This window comes from Mobula birostris, chromosome 3 (genome assembly GCF_030028105.1).
Source record: "Mobula birostris isolate sMobBir1 chromosome 3, sMobBir1.hap1, whole genome shotgun sequence".
Classification (NCBI taxonomy): Eukaryota; Metazoa; Chordata; class Chondrichthyes; order Myliobatiformes; family Myliobatidae; genus Mobula; species Mobula birostris.
Window position 1 is genome coordinate 178244927 of NC_092372.1, and position 19782 is coordinate 178264708.

General features: G+C 38.2%; 1 protein-coding gene across 1 annotated transcript in view; it reads right to left on the minus strand.

Annotated features, from left to right (window-relative positions):
* Positions 1-19782, minus strand: part of abcb4 (ATP-binding cassette, sub-family B (MDR/TAP), member 4) — a 129211-nt gene that overhangs the window by 76363 nt on the left and 33066 nt on the right. The window contains exons 7-8 of the mRNA XM_072253753.1: positions 12848-13019; positions 1205-1329 (exon numbers count right to left, since the gene is read on the minus strand). Coding sequence (XP_072109854.1) covers positions 1205-1329; positions 12848-13019 — 297 coding nt within the window. The remainder of the gene's footprint in view (positions 1-1204; positions 1330-12847; positions 13020-19782) is intronic.

The window sequence follows — 19782 nt, forward strand, 5'->3', positions numbered from 1 at the left end:
TGTTTAGGATCATTATCCTGCTGTAGAAGCCACCCTCTTTCCAACTTGGGCTTTTTTTTTTATTACAGACAGTGTGATGTTTGTTTCCAAAGTTGCTGGTATTTAATTGAATTCATTCTTCCCTCTACCAGTAAATGCTCCCCGTGCCACTGGCTGCAACACAAGCCCAAAGCATGATCGATCCACCCCTGTGCTTAACAGTTGGAGAGGTGTTCTTTTCATGAAATTCCGCACCATGTTTTCTCCAAACATACCTTTGCTCATTGCGGCCAAAAAGTTCTATTCAAAAGGTTCAAAGGAACATCTAAACAAGCCTGATGTATTTTGGAAACAAGTCCTGTGGACTGATGAAGTTAAAATAGAACTTTTTGGCTGCGGATAGACCTTAAAAGAGCAGTGCATACAAGACGGCCAAAGAATTTCACAGAACTAGAAGCCTTTTGCAAGGAAGAGTGGGCAGAAATCCCCCAAGAATTGAAAGACTCTTAGCTGGCTACAAGAAGCGTTTACAAGCTGTGATACTTGCCAAAGGGGGTGTTACTAAGTACTGACCATGCAGGGTGCCCAAACTTCTGCTTCGGGCCCTTTTCCTTTTTTGTTATTTTGAAACGGTAGAAGATGGAAATCAAAAAGTTTTCTTGCTTAAAATATTAAAGAAATGTGTCATCTTTAACTTTATACCTTTTGGAAATCTGTTCATCTTTTAATTGCTTGACCGGGGTGTCCAAACTTTAGCATGCCACTGTATGTATATATCAGTTCAGTTTCATGCCTTCCCTGTATTTATTAGTAAATGCAAAAGCCATTTGTTGTGGGATAAACTACTAAAAAAGTGCACTTGCAGTGAACAATCTGAACATTTTGAAATAGTAAACATGTAGGGTGTGGATCATAACTGCAAGGCTGCAGATGTACATGGTTATTTCTGGATGGTGATGGGTGTTATAGGTGAGGAAAGAGCAGGCCTTTGGAAAGATTAGGTTTCATTTGGTGAGGAGACTCCTGACCATGCCTCAGAGTATCTAGTACAAGAAACTCAATCAGATCACCTACACAACTACTGTGTTACCAATTTTATATAAACATGTTTGTCATTTTCCATGTGGTAAAGAACCAGCACCAATAAATCCCAGTTTCAATTCACAACTTTATCACTAGCAGACTCCCAATATCAGCATTGTAGAAAGTGAATACAAATTCTAACCTCGTAATTTCTTTATTTTGTCCTCCAAAAGCTACCACTGTTCTGATAGCTGACAGTGCCTCCTCTGCCACTGCTCCAGCTTTTGCATAGGCATCTTGCTCCTGTTTTGTATATGATGTCAGAATCTGAATCAATCCAGAAAAAGAACATAATTGTTATGATTCACATTTATTCCATAGTCATCCAAAGAACACAAGAAATGTCATCTAATAGTCTGAAGCTCATCCATGCAAGAGCTATTCTCTTTAGAACTACTTAACCAAAAGGAGAAAGGTAAACTTTTTCGCCTCAAATAAAGCCAGCAAATACAGTGGATTCCAATTAATTAGGTCATCAATTAATTGGATTACTATTTATTTGGGACAACTCTTAAAGAACAAAAACTAATCAAGAATATAGTCAAAATTCTCTTAGTTTATTTGGAATACTATGCTGCTTCACTGAGATAGGAGACCGTTGCCAAACAGTTTCTAGTATCAGTTGCATGCACTTGTGTGGCCGTTAGACTCTGCACTATGCCTAGAGCGAACAGTTTTTAATTTGCATCAGTTGTGTTTTTTTTGTTCAAAAACCAGTGGCTTGTGTCACTGATAGTTGGCAAGAAGCAAGCAGTAAGACAATTCAGAACCATTTTTCTCCCTACGGTTTCAAGCATCCAGGCTTGGCGATGCCAGAAATGGCCGGGAGTGAAAAGGAAACAATTTCACTAATTCAACAAGTTAGGAACTATGAAGAAGTTGAAAATGTTTACAATCACATTGAATATTACAATGAAAATGAAGATTCGGAGGACGTAGCCTTTGAATGCACTGTATGAATGCAATCTATTATCCACACTTGGTGACTACGCTGATTTTGTTCATTTAATCAGAAGAAGACAGCAGTGCACACTCGATGAATTCCTCCATTAATAACTATTAGGAGCTAATACACAGTTTTATAGTACTGTAGTAGCATTGATAGTGTTCTAATTTGTTCTGTATTTCACTTAAATGCATAATTTATTACTCAGATAAATGGTAGTTTGTCTTTTTTATACCTTTTTAACTATTTCTATGAAACTTAGGCTAATTAGGCAGCTGGTCCCGAAGTGTCCCAATTAACTGGAATCCACAGTACTAAAAACAAAAATAAGGAAATAAGGCAGCATCTGTGAAAAGACAGAAAGTTAAATGTTTTGTGTCTATGGAGTACGATCTGTTTCTCTTTCCAAAGATGCTGCCTGACATGCTGAGATTCACCCCCCCCAGTGTCTGTTTTAGATTTCTAGCACCTGCAGTCATTTCCCCCACCCCCCTCACCCCACTTCAGCTGCCCCAATGAACTTCAACATAGGCAAATCATCCACTTTGTTTTTTTTTTAAATCATGCCTCTGATCAAAGGACAGCTGTCTAAAATTGATGTCAAGCTCATCTGTTAAGCATGGCTCAAAAATGTGTAATACTTTTTAAGATAGTAACTTTTAAAAAGGCAGGATTTGATTTGTCAAATACAGCACAAAACAAAAGACAAAAGAACAACCAATATTTCAGGATCTTGAGTGATATTGGCACAGTAAATGTGGAGAGGATCTCTCCTTTTGTGGAATTATCTAGTACCAGCAATCAAGGTTTGAAAGTAATGGGTACTCTATTGAAGACATATGAAGTGGAGAAATTTTTTCTTCATTGCTCTTTGGAACTCTCTTCCTCAAAGGTGGGGAGTCTTTGAGTACTTGTAAAGCAGAGATAAATAGATTCTTGACAGCAAAATTACCAAGAGCAGGCAGGAATATGGAGTTGAAGTTACAATCAGAGTAGCCATCATAATCTTGGGTGCCAAGTGGCCTTTTCCTGCTCCTAATATGTATCTTCCTATGAACGTAACAACTGCTCTTATTCGCAATTCTTCCATAATTGCTCATTAAGTTTACAAGAAACACACAAAACATTAAAATATAATAATCATTATTAACAACATGAAATTGAGACTGAGTATAGAAAACAAAATACATTTACATCAGAAAACAGCAGAGTAACTTCACTTTTCCCTGCTTTCAAACAGAAGAACCTCTCAATTTTCACGGCTGTCAACAGATAAACACGTGTAGTATGGAAAAGCAAAAGTGCAAACAAATAGAAATAGAGGTTCCAGTTTGAATTACTTATAAACCTTTTTATTTAACTATAGCATCATTGCTTTCAAAGTAGATACCAAAACAGAAATCAGAATTTAAAGAATAGCTAAAGAACATTAAATATTAATAATACTAGTTAATTGAAAAAGTACAAAGCATTTCAGTAAACCCCTATCTGTAACACATTTATGGAAGTATCAGGCAAGTATTATTGGCCAAATTCTATTGATATCAATTAATTGAAATCAATATGACCAATGTTAATGAATGCCAAGCATGCTTTTTCCTCTTTCAAGGTCATTTAAGTGTAGGACTACCTTTAACTAGTTAACTGAAAACAATGTTTCTAAATGAAAACTTTGTCCAGGGCATATACATACATTTGTGGAGTAAACCACATTGGCTGGACTGTTGCTGAGGATGCGACCATGCAATTTATGTCCAACAGAAGTTAGAGCAGCAGACTGGGACAACCTGGTAGAGTTGCTGCCCCTCAGCTGCAGTGACTCGGTCCCAAACTGACCTTTGCTATTCTCCTGTGTGTCAGAGTGTCATTACAGCAGAGAAACATGCCCTTTAACTCATCTAGTCTGTACAAAACTATTAATCTGCCTAGTCCCATCAACCTGCACTGGGACCATAGCCCTCCATACCCCTTCCATCCATGTAGCTATCCAAATTTCTCTTAAATTTTCAAATCAGACCCACATTCACCACTTCTGCTAGCAGCTCGTTCCACATTCCCACCATCCTGAGTGGGAAAAAAAAAATCACCCTCATATACCCCTTAAACTTTTCACCTTTCACCCTTAACCCATGGCTTCCAATTCTAGTCTCACCCAATCTCAGTGGGAAAAGACTCTTTGCGTTTATCTTATCTACACACTTCATAATTTTGTATACTTCTATCAAATCTCCCCTCATTCTCTGAAGCTCTAGGGAATAAAGTCCTAACCGATTCAAATGTGCCCTATAACTCAGGTCCTCAAGTCCTGACAACATCCTTGTAAATTTTATCTGTACTCCTTCAATCTTATTGACATCTTTCCTGTAGACAGGCAACCAAGACTGCACACAATACTCCAAATTAGGCCTCAGCAAAGCCTTTTACAATTTCATAACATCCTAACTCCTGTACTCAATACTTTGATTTATGAAGGCAAACGTGCCAAAATGTTCTCTTTGTGATCATTGAATATATTGATATTTATGACATTGATAGGATGCAAAACTGGGCTGAGAAATGGCAGATGACGTTCAACCCAGATAAGTGTGAAGTGGTTTATTTTGGTAGGTCAATTACGATGGCAGAATATAGTATAAACAGTAAGACTCTTGGCAGTGTGGAGGATCAGAGGGATTTTGGGGTCCGAGTCCATAGGACGCTCAAAGCAGCTGCGCAGGTTGACTCCGTGGTTAAGAAGGCATATGGTGTATTGGCCTTCATCAATCGTGGAATTGAATTTCAGAGCCAAGAGGTAATGTTGCAGCTATATAGGACCCTGGTCAGACCCCACTTGGAGTACTGCGCTCAGTTCTAGTCACCTCACTACAGGAAAGATGTGGAAACCATAGAAAAGGTGAAGAGGAGATTTACAAGGATGTTGCCTGGATTGGGGAGCATGCCTTATGAAAACAAGTTGACTGAACTCGGCCTTTCCTCCTTGGAGCAACGGAAAATGAGAGGTGACCTGACAGAGGTGTATATGATGATGAGAGGCACTGATCATGTGGATAGTCAGAGGCTTTTTCCCCCAGGGCTGAAATGGCTACCACAAGAGAGCACAGGTTTAAGGTGCTTGGGAGTAGGTACAGAGGAGATGTTGGGCTAAGTTGTTGTGTTTTTTTTTTAAAAACGCAGAGTAGTGAGTGCGTGGAGTGGGCTGCCGGCAACGGTGATGGAGGCGGATACGATAGGGTCTTTGAAGAGACTTTTGAATAGGTACATGGAGCTTAGAAAAATAGAGGGTTATGGGTAACCCTAGTAATTTCTAAGGTAGGGACACGTTCGGCACAACATTGTGGGCCGAAGGGCCTGTATTGTGCTGTAAGTTTTCTGTGTTTCTATATCTACCTGTGATGCCACTTTCGAGGAATTATGGATCTGTATTCCCAGATCCCTCTGTTTTACCACATTCCTCAGTGCCTTAATGCTCGCCATGTAAATACTACCCTGGTTTGTCCTCCCAAAGTGCAACACCTCACTTTTCTGCGTTAAATTCCATCTGCCATTTTTCGAGCTGGTCCAGAACCCACTACCAGATTTGATAGCCTTCCTTACTGTCCACTACACTCCCAATCTTGGTGTCAACTGCAATTTGATGATCCCATTGACCACATTATCATCTAGATCACTGATATAGATTACAAACAACAACGGACCCAGCACCGATTCCTCTGGCACACCACTTGTCAACGGCCACTAGTTAGAGAGGCAACCATCTTCTAACACATTCTGGCTTCTGCCGTGAAGCCCATGACTAAACCAATTTACTACTTCATCCTGAATGTCAAGCAACAACCTTCCTGACCAATTTCACATGTGGGACATGTAAGACTTGAAGTCCATGTAGACAATAGCCCACTGTATTGCCTCCATCAACGTTCTTGGTAACCTCCACAAAAAACTCTTATAAGTTTGGTTAGATGCAACCTACCATGCACAAGGAAGTTTTAAATGTGTGGTAGGGATGCTCCAGTTTCTGCACTAGCCTCCCACAGGGTCCAAGGGAACACCTCATCAGGCACTGCAGATTTATTCACCCTAATTTGCCTTAAGACAGCAAACACCACCTCCTCTGTAATTCAATATACAATCCATGATCTCACTGCAGTCTTGTCTCACTTGTATTGACTGTGTCCATCTCCTGATTAAATACAAATGCAAAGAAAAAAAATCCATTTAAGATCTCCTGAATCTCTAAGCTCCATGCATAGATGATTATATTAATCTTCAAGAGGATCAATTTTGTCCCTTGCTATCCTTTTGTTCTTAATACATCTGTAGAAGCTTTTTGGAATTTTCCTTCACCTTGTCTGCTAGAGCAAGCTCATGCTTTACACACACTTTCCCTGTGACTGCATGGGGTTTCCTCTGGGTAGTCCGGTCTCCTGACACATCCACAGATATGCAACTTTGTAGATTAATTAACCACTGTAAATTGCCCCCAGCAGAGGTGAGTGGTAAAATCTGGGGGGGGGGGCGGCGGGGGGAGGTGAGGAGTGCGGTGGGTTATTGGGGAAGGAGGAAAATAGGTTGTAGGGAAAAACAGTGGAAAATGGAATTGTTCTGGACCTAATGGGCCAAAATATTCTCTTTCTACACATCAAAAGGAATAGCAGGCTTGTTGCAATGTGCTACTTTGCAATGTATACTTAGACCCAAGCAGAAAACATATTTTTATTATTTATGAAATAATCCACAGAAGGACAAGTCAAGAATGTGTTGCTATCTAGAAATGCTGAAGACGCTGCAACTTACCTTTTAAAATTACCCCAGATAATGAGGTGAAGTTTCTCCAAATAATGAACATGCAGGAAAAACTCTGCAAGTAACTCTTTTTTCCTATTTCATGTAAGAACCAGCCAGTTCTACTGCAAGGTTATTCATCTACAATATTAACCCAGTTTTTCTTCTCTCATCACAGGCGCTGCCTGGTCAGTTGGGCAATCCTAGTATTCGTGTTTCAGTTTCCAGTTTCACCAATAGCTCCGGTCTGCTAATCACAGCTTTGGTATGACCCTTTATTTTCCCCCATTAACTGGTCTCATGAATAAATAAGCCAGATGGCTTCTCAAGCACTCACTTAGACCCTCCGTTGGTCGTGGATTTAGATGATTTGCTGCCCAGAATGAGGTGTGCTATAAACACACATTGTAAAACTTACCCATCCATGAAGTTGGGGATGTTTAATTTTTTTGTTTATTCAACTCTTGGCTATATTTTTAACTTTAAGCTGTGATGCTCAGCACCAGGAATTAAATTAAATGTGGTTACTCTTGAGATGAGAAATTTCCTAAGAATTTGAATCTTTCCCAGATGAGGATTTATTGATAAAACAATCATCTTCTTTACATGATTCAAGTTCCAACCAAAAACAAGACAAAGATAAACTAAATCATATAAACTGATTAGTCAGGCACAATTAAGAATGACAGGAGGGAATTTTGGCAACAAGGTTTGACCTTTATATTTGTAACCTTGCATACAGAGTATATTGATGTGAGAAGAGGCACAGAACAGGAGATCATTAATCTCACTTCCACAGTCATGTGTTTAAAAGGCATGAATAGATATGACCAGATATGTACTGACACAATGCCAACAGACAACTTCAAAGCCAAAGCTTTAACAATAAATTGCACCTAAAAATCACCTTTAATATAGAAAGAAAACTCCAAGATACTCAGCAAGAAGGTGGTCAAACAAAATTTGATAGAAGTCACATCGCAGTAAGAGCTTTAAGTGTTTTTTTTTGGAGATAAGTACATGTAGTAGTGACACAAGAGAGACTAAAGACGATGATATCTAGAGAGAAAATAAAACAAACTTCTAGGGGAACTCAACGTGTGAAACAGCATCTGTGGAGGCAGAGGAATAGTCGATATTTTGGGTTGAGACCCTGCATTCGAGAGGTAATGTTGCAGCTATATAGAACCCTGGTCAGATCCCACTTGGAGTACAGTGCTCAGTTCTGGTAGCCTCACTGCAGGAAGGATGTGGAAACCATAGAAAGGGTGCAGAGGAGATATACAAGGATGTTGCTGGATTGGGGAGCATGCCTTATGAGAATAGGTTGAGTGACCTTGGCCTGTTTTCCTTGGAGTGACGGAGGATGAGAGGTGACGTGATAGAGGTGTATAAGATGATGAGAAGCATTGATCGTGTACATAGACAGAAGATGTTTTTCCCAGGGCTGAAATTGCTAGCATGAGAGGGCACAATTTTAAGGTGCTTGGAAGTAGGTACAGAGGAGAAGTCAGGGGCAAGTTATTTTTTTTAAAAATGCAGAGAGTGGTGAGTGCGTGAAATGGGCTGCCAGTGACAGTGGTGGAGGCGGAAACGATAGGGTCTTTTAAGAGACTCCTAGACAGGTACATGGAGCTCAGAAAAATAGAGGGCTATGTGTAACCCTAAATAATTTCAAAGGTAAAGACATGCTCGACACAGCTTTGTGGGCCAAAGAAAAAAGTTCCAGAATATTTAGGATTGGCAATTCAAAGAATAATAACCAATGATGAAGTGATTAAAAATGGGACTGACAAACAGCCCAAGACCAGAAGAGTGCAGGTATTTTAAATGGTAACCAGAAGTAGTTTGCAGAATTGCCCAGTAGTAAAGAAAAGAGGGTTTGAGAACAAACTGAGGGCTTATCTGTATATCAGTCTGGGTCTGTAAATGCAGATGAATGGGTGAAGTTAGGACATGGGTCATACAGTTTTAGGTGATTTTTTGGAGGAACTGGAAGTGGAGGGAGTGAGCAATTTCAAATTCCTGAGTGTCAATATCTCTGAGGACCTAACCTGGTCACAACATATTGATGCAGCTATGAAGAAGCCATGATAGAGGATATATTTCATTACGAGTTTCAGCTTTGGTTTGTCACTTAGACACTCAAACTTGAGCAGATGTACGCGGAGAGCATTCTGACAGTCACTGGGGTGGGGGGAGGTGGCTGCTGCTGCACAGGGATTGAAGTAAATTGCAGAAAGTTGTAAACGTCGTCAGCTCCATCATGGGTACCAACCTCCATAGTATCCAAGACGTCTTCAAGGAGCAATGCCTCTGGAAGGTAATGTCAATTATTAAGGACCCCCACCACCCAGGACATACCCTCTTCTCATTTTTACCTTCAGGAATGAGGTATAGGAGCCTGAAAGCACTCACTCAGCAATTCAGGAACAGCTTCTTTCCCTCTGCCATCTGATTCCTAAATCAAAATTGAACCCATGAACACTACCCCAATACTTTTTTTTTAAATGTCTGTTTTTACGCTACTTATTTTAATATATATATAACATTTTTTCTATATTTATCATGTATTGGTGATACTAAACATGATTCTGATTCTGAGAGTTGATGGAAGCTAACTGGAGGACAACAGAATAATTGTAGCAGGAAAGATATGGATGAGGGTTTCAGTAGCAGATGACGCATGCTCATGCTTACTTTTAGTTTCCACTTGCACGCAATCTATTCCACTACCTGTACAGCACATAACACAGGTTTCTAGTATGTGACACTGCATATCAGAGTTTTACCTTACATTCACTTCAGATTCAGTCCTCACCCACCACCCCCCCCATCACCAAGAATGCCTTCTTCCCTCCTCCACAGTGTATAATATACATACACTATCATTTTCGTTTCCACCGCTGGCTAGCAGTTTGCGAAAAGGAGAGCTGAATGTGCCAGTACACAGCCTCTCCAACAGTAAGCTTTATGTAGTGCCTCCTCACAGGTGACACAAGGAAACTGAACTCCTTTCAGACTCGTGCTGAACTACAGAGGACAGGGAGGAGATCTGACCCCTACACACTTCGCACGCATTCCCACCAGTCTGTGGACATGCCCTGGTTCTCGTGAACCAGATCCCCAGCTATGGGTAAATAGCTCCACTGCCTTGTGGGCAGCCTTGGGAGAGATGAAGGGTATGGGAATAAACCCAGACAGCAATCCAGTGTGGAGCCCCTAAGGTGGCTGGACATCATTGAACATCCTTCCAGCAGCTCCTGCAGCCAAGCTAGTGCCAAACATATTGCTTCAGAAGCTTTCCTTTGGGCTACAACAGTGAGGCCAAGAGGGAGTCTTGATGACTGGGCATCTCGATATATATTTGTATTTATTTTACCATAGGCATACTTATATTTATGCAATTGTTTAACAATTGAGTACGAAATAGGTGCTGCTTTTTTCTCCCTTATTTAACAAAATGTTGAGGGCTTGCTAAAAACAAAGACATTCTTACTAGAAAAAGGCTACAATTGAATTCTGCCTGCATCTGCAGATCTCTCTTGCTTGTGAATTGAATTCTGTGTATGTTTCCTTCATTCTTTGGTGGGCAGTTGGCCTAAATGAAACAACGTTGAATCGAGTGCAATAAGAAGCAATTTTGCAGGAATTATTATCCCTCAAACTTCATGTAGAATCCAGACACTGTTTTTACACAGGATGTGCACAATAAGCCCAAGAATGGTGTCAGGTTCTATATCAGACTTGCTGAGTTGTTGGGTGCATAACATATATAGCAAGGCTGTTCACTGTCTCCTTCCATATGGTAATGTACAAACTAAATTACTTGTCCAGAGGCCAGAATTCCAAATTCCTAAGTGACATGAGTTTCAATCCACCATGGCAAGTGGAGAATATTAATTAAACTTAAGTAAATCTAAAATTAAAGTTAGTCTCAATAATGGCAAATATGAAATTAGCAGATTGCTATAAAAAAACCTGTTTCACTAATATTCTTCCAGCAAGGAAATCCATCATCCTTCCTGGCTGAACCAAAACATCGACTGTACTCTTTTTTTCCATAGATACTGCCTGGCCTGCTGAGTTCCTCCAGCACTTTGTGTGTGATCCTTCCTGGCTAATGTGACTCCTCACTTACAAATGCATTTGATTTTTGATTGTTTCCATAGTTCAGCAACAATTAGAGATGGACATTGAATGTGGGCATTACCAGTGATGTCCACATTGCACACCGTTATAACTGCTTTAGATGTCGAGGAAAAGCCATAAAGTAGCTGCTTGCTGGAATTGCAACCATTGGCAAGGAAACAGTGTGCGGGCGCACAGGAAGTGTTGTGCCTGAGGTACAGTACTTTCAGGCAACAGCAACTGCATTTCCAAAGGTTGCTCCATGACTGAGCACTAATGAATATGACATTTACACTCAGCATTTTCCCCTCACTTCCTCCTGGTTCAATGTCCACAATGGGCAATCTAAAACAGTAAAGGCTGGAGCGTGAATTGTTGACTTATGGGCAGAACCTGGTAACAAGTTTCCACACACCAGCTGCCTAACATGATGAACATCAAGTACAGTACATGATTTGATTGTCATAAACACGAGATTCTGCAGATGTGGGAAATCCAGAGCAACACACACACACAATAGAAACATAAAAAAATAGGTGCAGGAGTAGGCCATTCGGCCCTTTGAGCCTGCACTGCCATTCAGTATGATCATGGCTGATCAACCAACTCAGAACCCTGTACCAGCCTTCCCTCCATACCCCCTGCTCCCTTTAGCCACAAGAGCCATATCTAACTCCCTCTTAAATATAGCCAATGAACTGGCCTCAACTGTTTCCTGTGGCAGAGAATTCCACAGATTCACCACTCTCTGTGGGAAGAAGTTTTTCCTAATCTCGGTCCTAAAAGGCTTCCCTTTTATCCTCAAACTGTGACCCCTTATTCTGGACTTTCCCAACATCGGGAACAATCTTCCTGCATCTAGCCTGTCCAATCCCTTTAAGATTTTATACGTTTCAATAAGACCCCCCCTCAATCTTCTAAATTCCAACGAGTATAAGCCTAGTCGATCCAGTCTTTCATCATATGAAAGCCCTGCCATCCCAGGAATCAATCTGGTGAACCTTCTTTGTACTCCCTCTACGGCAAGGATGTCTTTCCTCAGATTAGGAGACCAGAACTGCACACAATACTCCAGGTGTGGTCTCACCAAGACAGAAACAGGTGAATTGATTATGGGGAGTAAGGACATGGCAGACCAATTGAATAACTACTTTGGTTCTGTCTTCACTAAGGAGGACATAAATAATCTTCTGGAAATAGTAGGGGACAGAGGGTCCAGTGAGATGGAGGAACTGAGCGAAATACATGTTAGTAGGGAAATGCTGGAGAAACTCAACAAGTCAGGCCACATCCTTGGAAAGGGATAAAGAGTCGACGTTTCATGCTGTAACACTTTATCAGAACTGGAAAGGAAGGAGTAAAAGCCAGAATAAGAAAGTGAGGGGAGGGGGAAGAGTATACAAGCTGGCAGGTGATGTGAGGTGAAGCCAGGTGAGGGGGAAATTGGAAAGATGGGGGAAACTGGTGGCGGGGGATGAAGAATGAAGTGAGAAGCTGGGAGCTGTTACAGAAGATTCTATTGCTCTGAAACTTGTTCATCAACCAGTACCCCAGTCAGTAGTGAGATGCACGAGAAACTGGAGGTTTCTTCATTGTTGCAAAGGAGTTTCCACTGAATCCCACCAATGGGCTTCTTCTCCATCATGGACATGTGTGGTGTTGGAAAATCAAGGAAGAGAAACTGTGATAGATATTAAGGGACACAAGGAAATGTCAATGTTGCAATCTGGAGTAAAATCACTGCTGAAGGAACTCATCTGTGGAGGCAAACAACGGTGAGTGTTTCAGGTTGTGACTTTGCAAATGACTGACAGTGATAGGTGGAAAAAATGCAGTGTTGTATAGATCATTAAAACTGATTACATTCAGCAGATTCTGAATAGGAAGAATGTGTTATGAATAAAATACTAAGATAAACATACTAACCTTGGACCAGATTATGGCACAGATTCCCAGAACTGGGCTCACAGCCAAAATCACCAGGGCCAGTTTCCAACCTTTAATAAAGCCAATTGCAAAGCCAGCTATGAAGGTCGTCAGCGTTTGTATGAGAATACTTATTTTATCACCAATTCCATCACTTATTTTTGAAATATCACTGAAAGGCAAACAGAATACAATAAAAGATCATCATCTCCAGTCTACAATGACCCATTATTTACTGTTCAATTTCTAAACTTATCCTTACTTGTGCGATGACCTGGGTCCCTTCTAGGTCATCGCTAAAGGCTTTTCACTCAAGTAGATGATAGCACATTCTGCAGTTTCAGAAAATTGTTTAATATTTAATAAGCTTCACCCACAATTTTCCACATAGTATTTGCAAACATTTTTTGTTAGGTGCAATAAAGACCATTCCTAAATGTCTTGAAACATCAAGATCTACTTGACTACATGACATTATTAGTTTACATGAACAGGTCTGGAAGAGTTGGAGATTAATATTCTATCCCACACTGTCATTTTCCTCTCTTACCTGGTTACACTGGTATAACTTGAAATAACATCTCCATTTAAAAATAATAGCCAATAATTCATTAAGGATCAGATTGACGACTTTTTTTAAAATACTACGGATGAAATTTCCAGTGGTGTTATATGGGACACTTTTAAAGAATACATCTGTGGTCAGATTATTTCTTACTCTGCTGGATTGAAAAAACATATTAAGAATGAAATACTTGTGTTGATTGATAAAATTAAAGACATTGATAAAAAATATGCCACTGCTCCTAATGAGGAGCTTTACAAACAAAGAGTTGAACTTCAAATGGAGCATAATTTACTCTTAACATCGTCAATTGAAAACCAACTAATGAAAATGAAGTGAGTTTTATATACACAGTGATAAATCAGGTAAATTATTAGCTAATCAATCAAAAACAGCTTCGGTTAAACGTCAAATTACAGAATTAAGATTCGTAAACCTTATACTTTGACAGTTGATCATGATGAGATAAATAAATCTTTTCAAGAATTTTATACATCTTTATATCAGTCAGAATTTCCTCATGATCCCAATGAGATGTATGACTTTTCAAGGAAATTGAACTTTCTGAAATTGATGCCCAAAGGACGTTTAAAGTTAGCAACACCTATTACAGATGAAAAAATGAATTCTGGCAAATCACCCGGTCCAGATGGCTATACAGTAGAATTTTTGTTCAAGTCTTTCTCTTCTATTCTTTCCCCTCGTTTGTGTAGAGTTTTTAAAGATGCAATTAGTATAGGTAAATTAGCACAATCATTTTATGGAGCCTCTATTTCCCTAATTTAAAAAAAAGGATCCTACTGAATGTGCATCATATAGATCGATATCCTTATTGAATGTAGATTCTAAGATTTTTTAAAAATATTAACATGTAGGTTAGAAAAGGTATTACCTCAAATTATTTCTGTGGATCAAACAGGATTTATTAAAAATAGTTATTCATCTTTCAATATTAGGAGATTAATGAATATTGTTTATACTCCTTCACTTAGAACTCCAGAATGTGTCATTTCATTAGATGCTGAGAAGGCCTTTGACGAAGTTGAATAGCCATATTTATTCAGTACGCGTGAGAAGTTTAATTTCAGTCCAATATTTATATCCTGGATTAAATTGATATATCATACTCCTTTACTTTCGATTTTGACTAATAATCAAAGATCTTCCTTTTTTCGATTATTTCGTGGTACTAGGCAGGGTTGTCCTTTCTTTATTATTTGATATCGCTCTAGAACCTTTAGCAATCGCTATCCGAGATTCACCAAATATTTTTGCTATTATTCGTAGGAATGAGATACATAAGTTATCATTACATGCAGATGATTTATTATTATACATTTCTGACCCAGAGAAATCCATTCCTGCAATTTTATCTTTGTTGGCTAAGTTTAGTAGATTTTCTGGCTACAAAGTGAATCTTAAAAAGAGTGAACTTTTTCCGTTAAATATGTAGGTTCCAAATTATAAATGCTTACCATTTAGATTAGTTACTGATTACTTACTTAGGAGTAAAAATCACCAAGAAGCATAAGGATTTATTAAAAGTTAATTTTTTTTTTACCTTTATTTGATCAGATTAAAGGTTTGTTTACTAAATGGTCACCAATGTCTTTTTCATTAATTGGTCGGATCAACGCTGTTAAGATGATTATTTTACCCAAGTTTCTATATTTATTTCAAGTATTGCCAATTTTTATCCTGAAATCCTTTTTTGATAACGTTTGATTCAAAAATTTCTTCATACATATGGCAGAATAAAAATCCTAGACTAGGTAAAAGATACTTACAGAAGCCGAAAAAGGAGGGTAGTTTAGTATTGCCGAATTATAGATTTTATTACTGGGCAATTAACATTTGTTATTTAAAATCCTGGACATGGAATTTGGACACAGTTTCAAGTCCACAATGGGTTAATCTTGAATGTAAATCTGCTTCAGGGTTTTCCCTGGGTTCTATTCTAGGGACCCCGCTTCTCTTGGATTTTTCTAAATTGGACAAACAAATGGATAACCCAATAGTTAAATATACTCTTCGAGTATGGTTTCAGTTTTGAAAATTTTTTGGATTGAATCAATTTATTTTAGCAAGCCCTATTGTAACCAACTTTCTTTTTTAACCCTCTTTTTTGGATCAAGTATATCTGGTCTGGAAAACAAAAGGTATAATATGATTTTCTGATTTATTTTTGGATAATTGTTTCATGTGTTTTGAACAATTATCTAATAAATATAATTTACCTAGATCCCATTTCTTTAGATAGTTACAGATTAGAAACTTTTTAAATACTGTTCTTACTACCTTTCTGATTTCATATTCAACTGATATGATGGAAAAAATTTTAGATTTAGATCCTTTTCAGAAAGGTTCAATAGCATTTATAATATGATTATGAAAATAAATCCAGATATATCAAATACAATTTAGAATGACTGGGAAAGGGAATTTAAGCTTACTTTACCTACAGAGAAACTGCAAAAAAATTTTCAATTAGTTAATTCTTCCTCTATATGCGCTAAACATGCGTTGATACAGTTTAAAGTAGTACACAGAGCTCATATGTCCAAGGATAAATTAGCCGTTATTACTCTCATATAAATCCTGTATGTGATCAATGTCATTCTGAGATTGCTTCATTAACTCATATGTTTTGGTCATGTCCTTTGCTGAAGAAATATTGGGATAACATCTTTGATATTATCTCAACTGTTTTGAATATTGATCTACAATCTCATCCTATTACTGCAATCTTTGGTTTACCAATGATAGAACAACGTCATCTGACCTCCTCAGCTTGTTGGATGATTGCTTTTGTTACTCTAATGGCTAGAAGATCCATACTATTGAATTGGAAAGAGTTTAATCCTCCTACTACATTTCAATGGTTTTTTCAAACTATATCTTGTTTAAATTTAGAAAAAATTAGAAGCATCATTTATGACCCATTGATTAAATTTGAAGAGATTTGGAGACCATTTATTCAGTACTTTCACATAATGTAATTTGACCCTTTCCAATTCTATTTTGTTACTTCAATATATGGGGAGAGGAGCGGAGTTAATGACACTATTGGTTTTATCTGAGGTATCATAATAGCCCATTCTTTTTCTTTTTTTTTTCTTTAGTTTAGTTTTCTTCTAGTTGGTTCAGATGAGTTTTTTTTTCCTATTGGGGTGTATATATATTTTTTTTTCATGACGTTTTTGTATTTTCACTTTATATTTTTCCCATACTATATTTGTACTTTGTGAGATTTTGGGAGGCTCATTAATTATGTGTCAATTGAGTTTATACTTGTATAAACTAATTATCAATAATGTAATCCCAATTGCTCTGTATCTATTTTCTGTAATGTTTATGATGTTGAAATTAAAAGATTGAAAAAGAAAGAAAAGAAAAAATAATAGCCTCCAAGGGATTATCCTCAGAATCTGCTAATTTATTTCAGCATCAAACATCACTATCCCAATTTGAAGTGTAAACATTTGAACAAAAATGGAATTGACAAGCTACACAGGCACACCCAGTCACATAGCCAATGTCTTATGCATCAAAACATATACATAATCCACCCCCACCTAAACTACACGTGATTGCTTGGATGAAGCAAACACTCCAGAGGGAAACAACAAATCATTTGGAAATTAAAAATAATTGTTGAAATTCTTTCTCAACCTCATTCTGTGACTAAAATTGGAGAAAGTGTCTACCTGATGCACAGTGCAAGAGAATGATCAATGGAAACAGCAACTTGGTTCAGGGGCCCATTATTTTATTGAAAGTGAATCACTGCCGGCATCGGACCCAGTTCCAGTACGTAACATCAGTGTCCTCTAATTGGTCTTAATTAAATAAGTTGTATAAACAAACAAAACTATTTTCCTTATTCACGTTCAGGACATTGTCATGCATTGCAAGACAGATAATTAATGCCCATTTCCAGATCAATCTAAGGAAATGATGGTGAGCCTCCGGCTTGAACTGTTGGTATTGTAGACTTCATACAACAAGTGGGTATGTCAGCACAAACACAAATGGTACTAAACTAATACAGTGAACCAAACAAAGCAGCAAAAATTGCAAGCTGATTGGCCTGGCATTATTTGAGCAAATTTCCATGGAGGAATCATTAGAGACACCTTGTTAGAGGTCTCATTTGAGGATTTCAAACTGACATCTTAAAAACAAAAACAAGATAGTAGCTTGTTTAATTAAACTGAACTTCAGAGGGGGAATTTCTAAATTTGTAAATGAAATTGAATGGAGTCAACTTACTATGCCTTCATTTGCATCTATATTTGATCTATATTTATATCTACATAAGTAATAACAGGAAAATTTTCAGTTAGATAATCATTCAGATTGAAGTTCTATATTAATGATAACAGTTATGGCAATTTACTAATAATGACCTGAAGGGTTAAGTTCAAGATTTGTACTCTGTAATGTTCATTAATAAATTAAAGAGGGTTGCAGATGTTTTTGCCTTATTCAAGAAAGGGAGTAGAGATAGCTCAAGAAATCATAGACTTACTTCAGTGGTTGGTAAGTTGATGGAAAAGATCCTGAGAGGCAGGATTTATGAACATTTGGACAAGCATAATATGATTAGGAATAGTCAGCATGGCTTTGTCAAAGGCAGGTCGTGCTTTAGGAGCCTGATTGCATTTTTTGAGGATGCGACTAAACACATTGATGAAGGTAGATCAGTAGATGTAGTGTATACGGATTTCATCAAGGCTATTTGATAAGGTACCCCATGCAAGACTTGTTGAGAAAGTAAGGAGGCATGGGATCCAAGGGGACATTGCTTTGTGGATCCAGAACTGGCTTGCCCACAGAAGGCAAAGAGTGGTTGTAGAAGGGTCATATTCTGCATGGAGTTTGGTGACCTCTGGTGTCCCTCAAGGATCTGTTCTGGGACCCCTTCTCTTAGTGATTTTTATAAATGACCCAGATGAGTAAGTGGAGGGATGGATCAGTAAATTTACTGATGACACAAAGGTTGGGGGTGTTGTGGATAGTGTGGAGGGCTATCAGATTTTATATTTCATGTGGTGGGTATTAGAATATTAACTGTGTGGAATATCTTACAGACTGATTTGACAACAAAAGGGATTTAGGCCTTCATCTGACACATGCTACTTAATTCAGAGCAACAAAATGTATGCACGTGGATAGGTTTAACACCAAAGAAATGAGTGTAGCACATAAGGTTATGTGTTTAAGGGTATGGGGCAAAACAGAGACCGGAGTATTATTTCATATTTCCATACAATATACCTCAAAAGGAGACCAATTTGGCCCATCATTTCTATACTGGCTCACCATGTAATCCCTTTATCCCAATAATTTACCCTGTAACCTCATCAGCGAACATTCATATCAATTGCCCCAGATTCCAGCACTCACCTACACACCAGGACCAATTTACAGTAGCTAATTAACAGATCAACCTGCATGTTATAGTGTATGAACCAATAAAGACTCTCCAGACTGTTATATATATTAAAATATTGTCAAGAAATTTGCATATAATTAGAAATAAAATAAAATGCTAACCTGCGTTGGTATGTAGATAAATAGAGAATAATTTGCATAAAACTTGGTCACTTATAAATGACATAGGATTCCTGCGGCTTTATATATAATGATATTCATGACTAAGCTCAGAACATAATGTCAGGGAAGAAGTGACAGAACTGAGAGCAAGCTGACTTTTCAAACATAACAGAGAGTCGGACTTGGAGATCATCACTGAACCCTGCAGAAGTTGCAGAATTGTATTTCACCAAGGTTAATGTAAAGACAGTTCCTGCTGTGAAGATCATTTGGGAATTAAGATGCACAGAAGTTGCACAACATCAGGGGAGTGACTCAATGGACCTGCTGGTGTTATCTCTTGCTTGTTTGTGATTTAGGTGTCAAGATTGAAATGCTTTCAATCAGCTTTAACTGGTAGTCCATCTTGACTTCCTTCTAACCTCCTGACTACAAAAATTAGTGTTCAGGTATTTCAATTTATAGAAACATAGAAAAACTACAGCACCATACAGGCCCTTTGGCCTACAATAATGTGATGAGCCTATACTTACTTTAGAAATTACCTCAGGTTACCAATAGCCCTCTGTTTTTCTAATCAGTTTATCTCATTGGTTATCACAAAAAGGCTGAATGCATCAGATTCCACTGTGTGAAATTTCTGCAGCAATATACTCCAGATGAAATCATTGGCCTCCAAAAACTATGACCATTTATCAACATGTTCTACTGTAGCATCAATCCAACAGTATAAAAAGTAGATCAAATCCAATCTGAGTGAATGCTGCCTGATCAGCCTCAATAAGTAACAATAGTGTACGTTATTGATAAT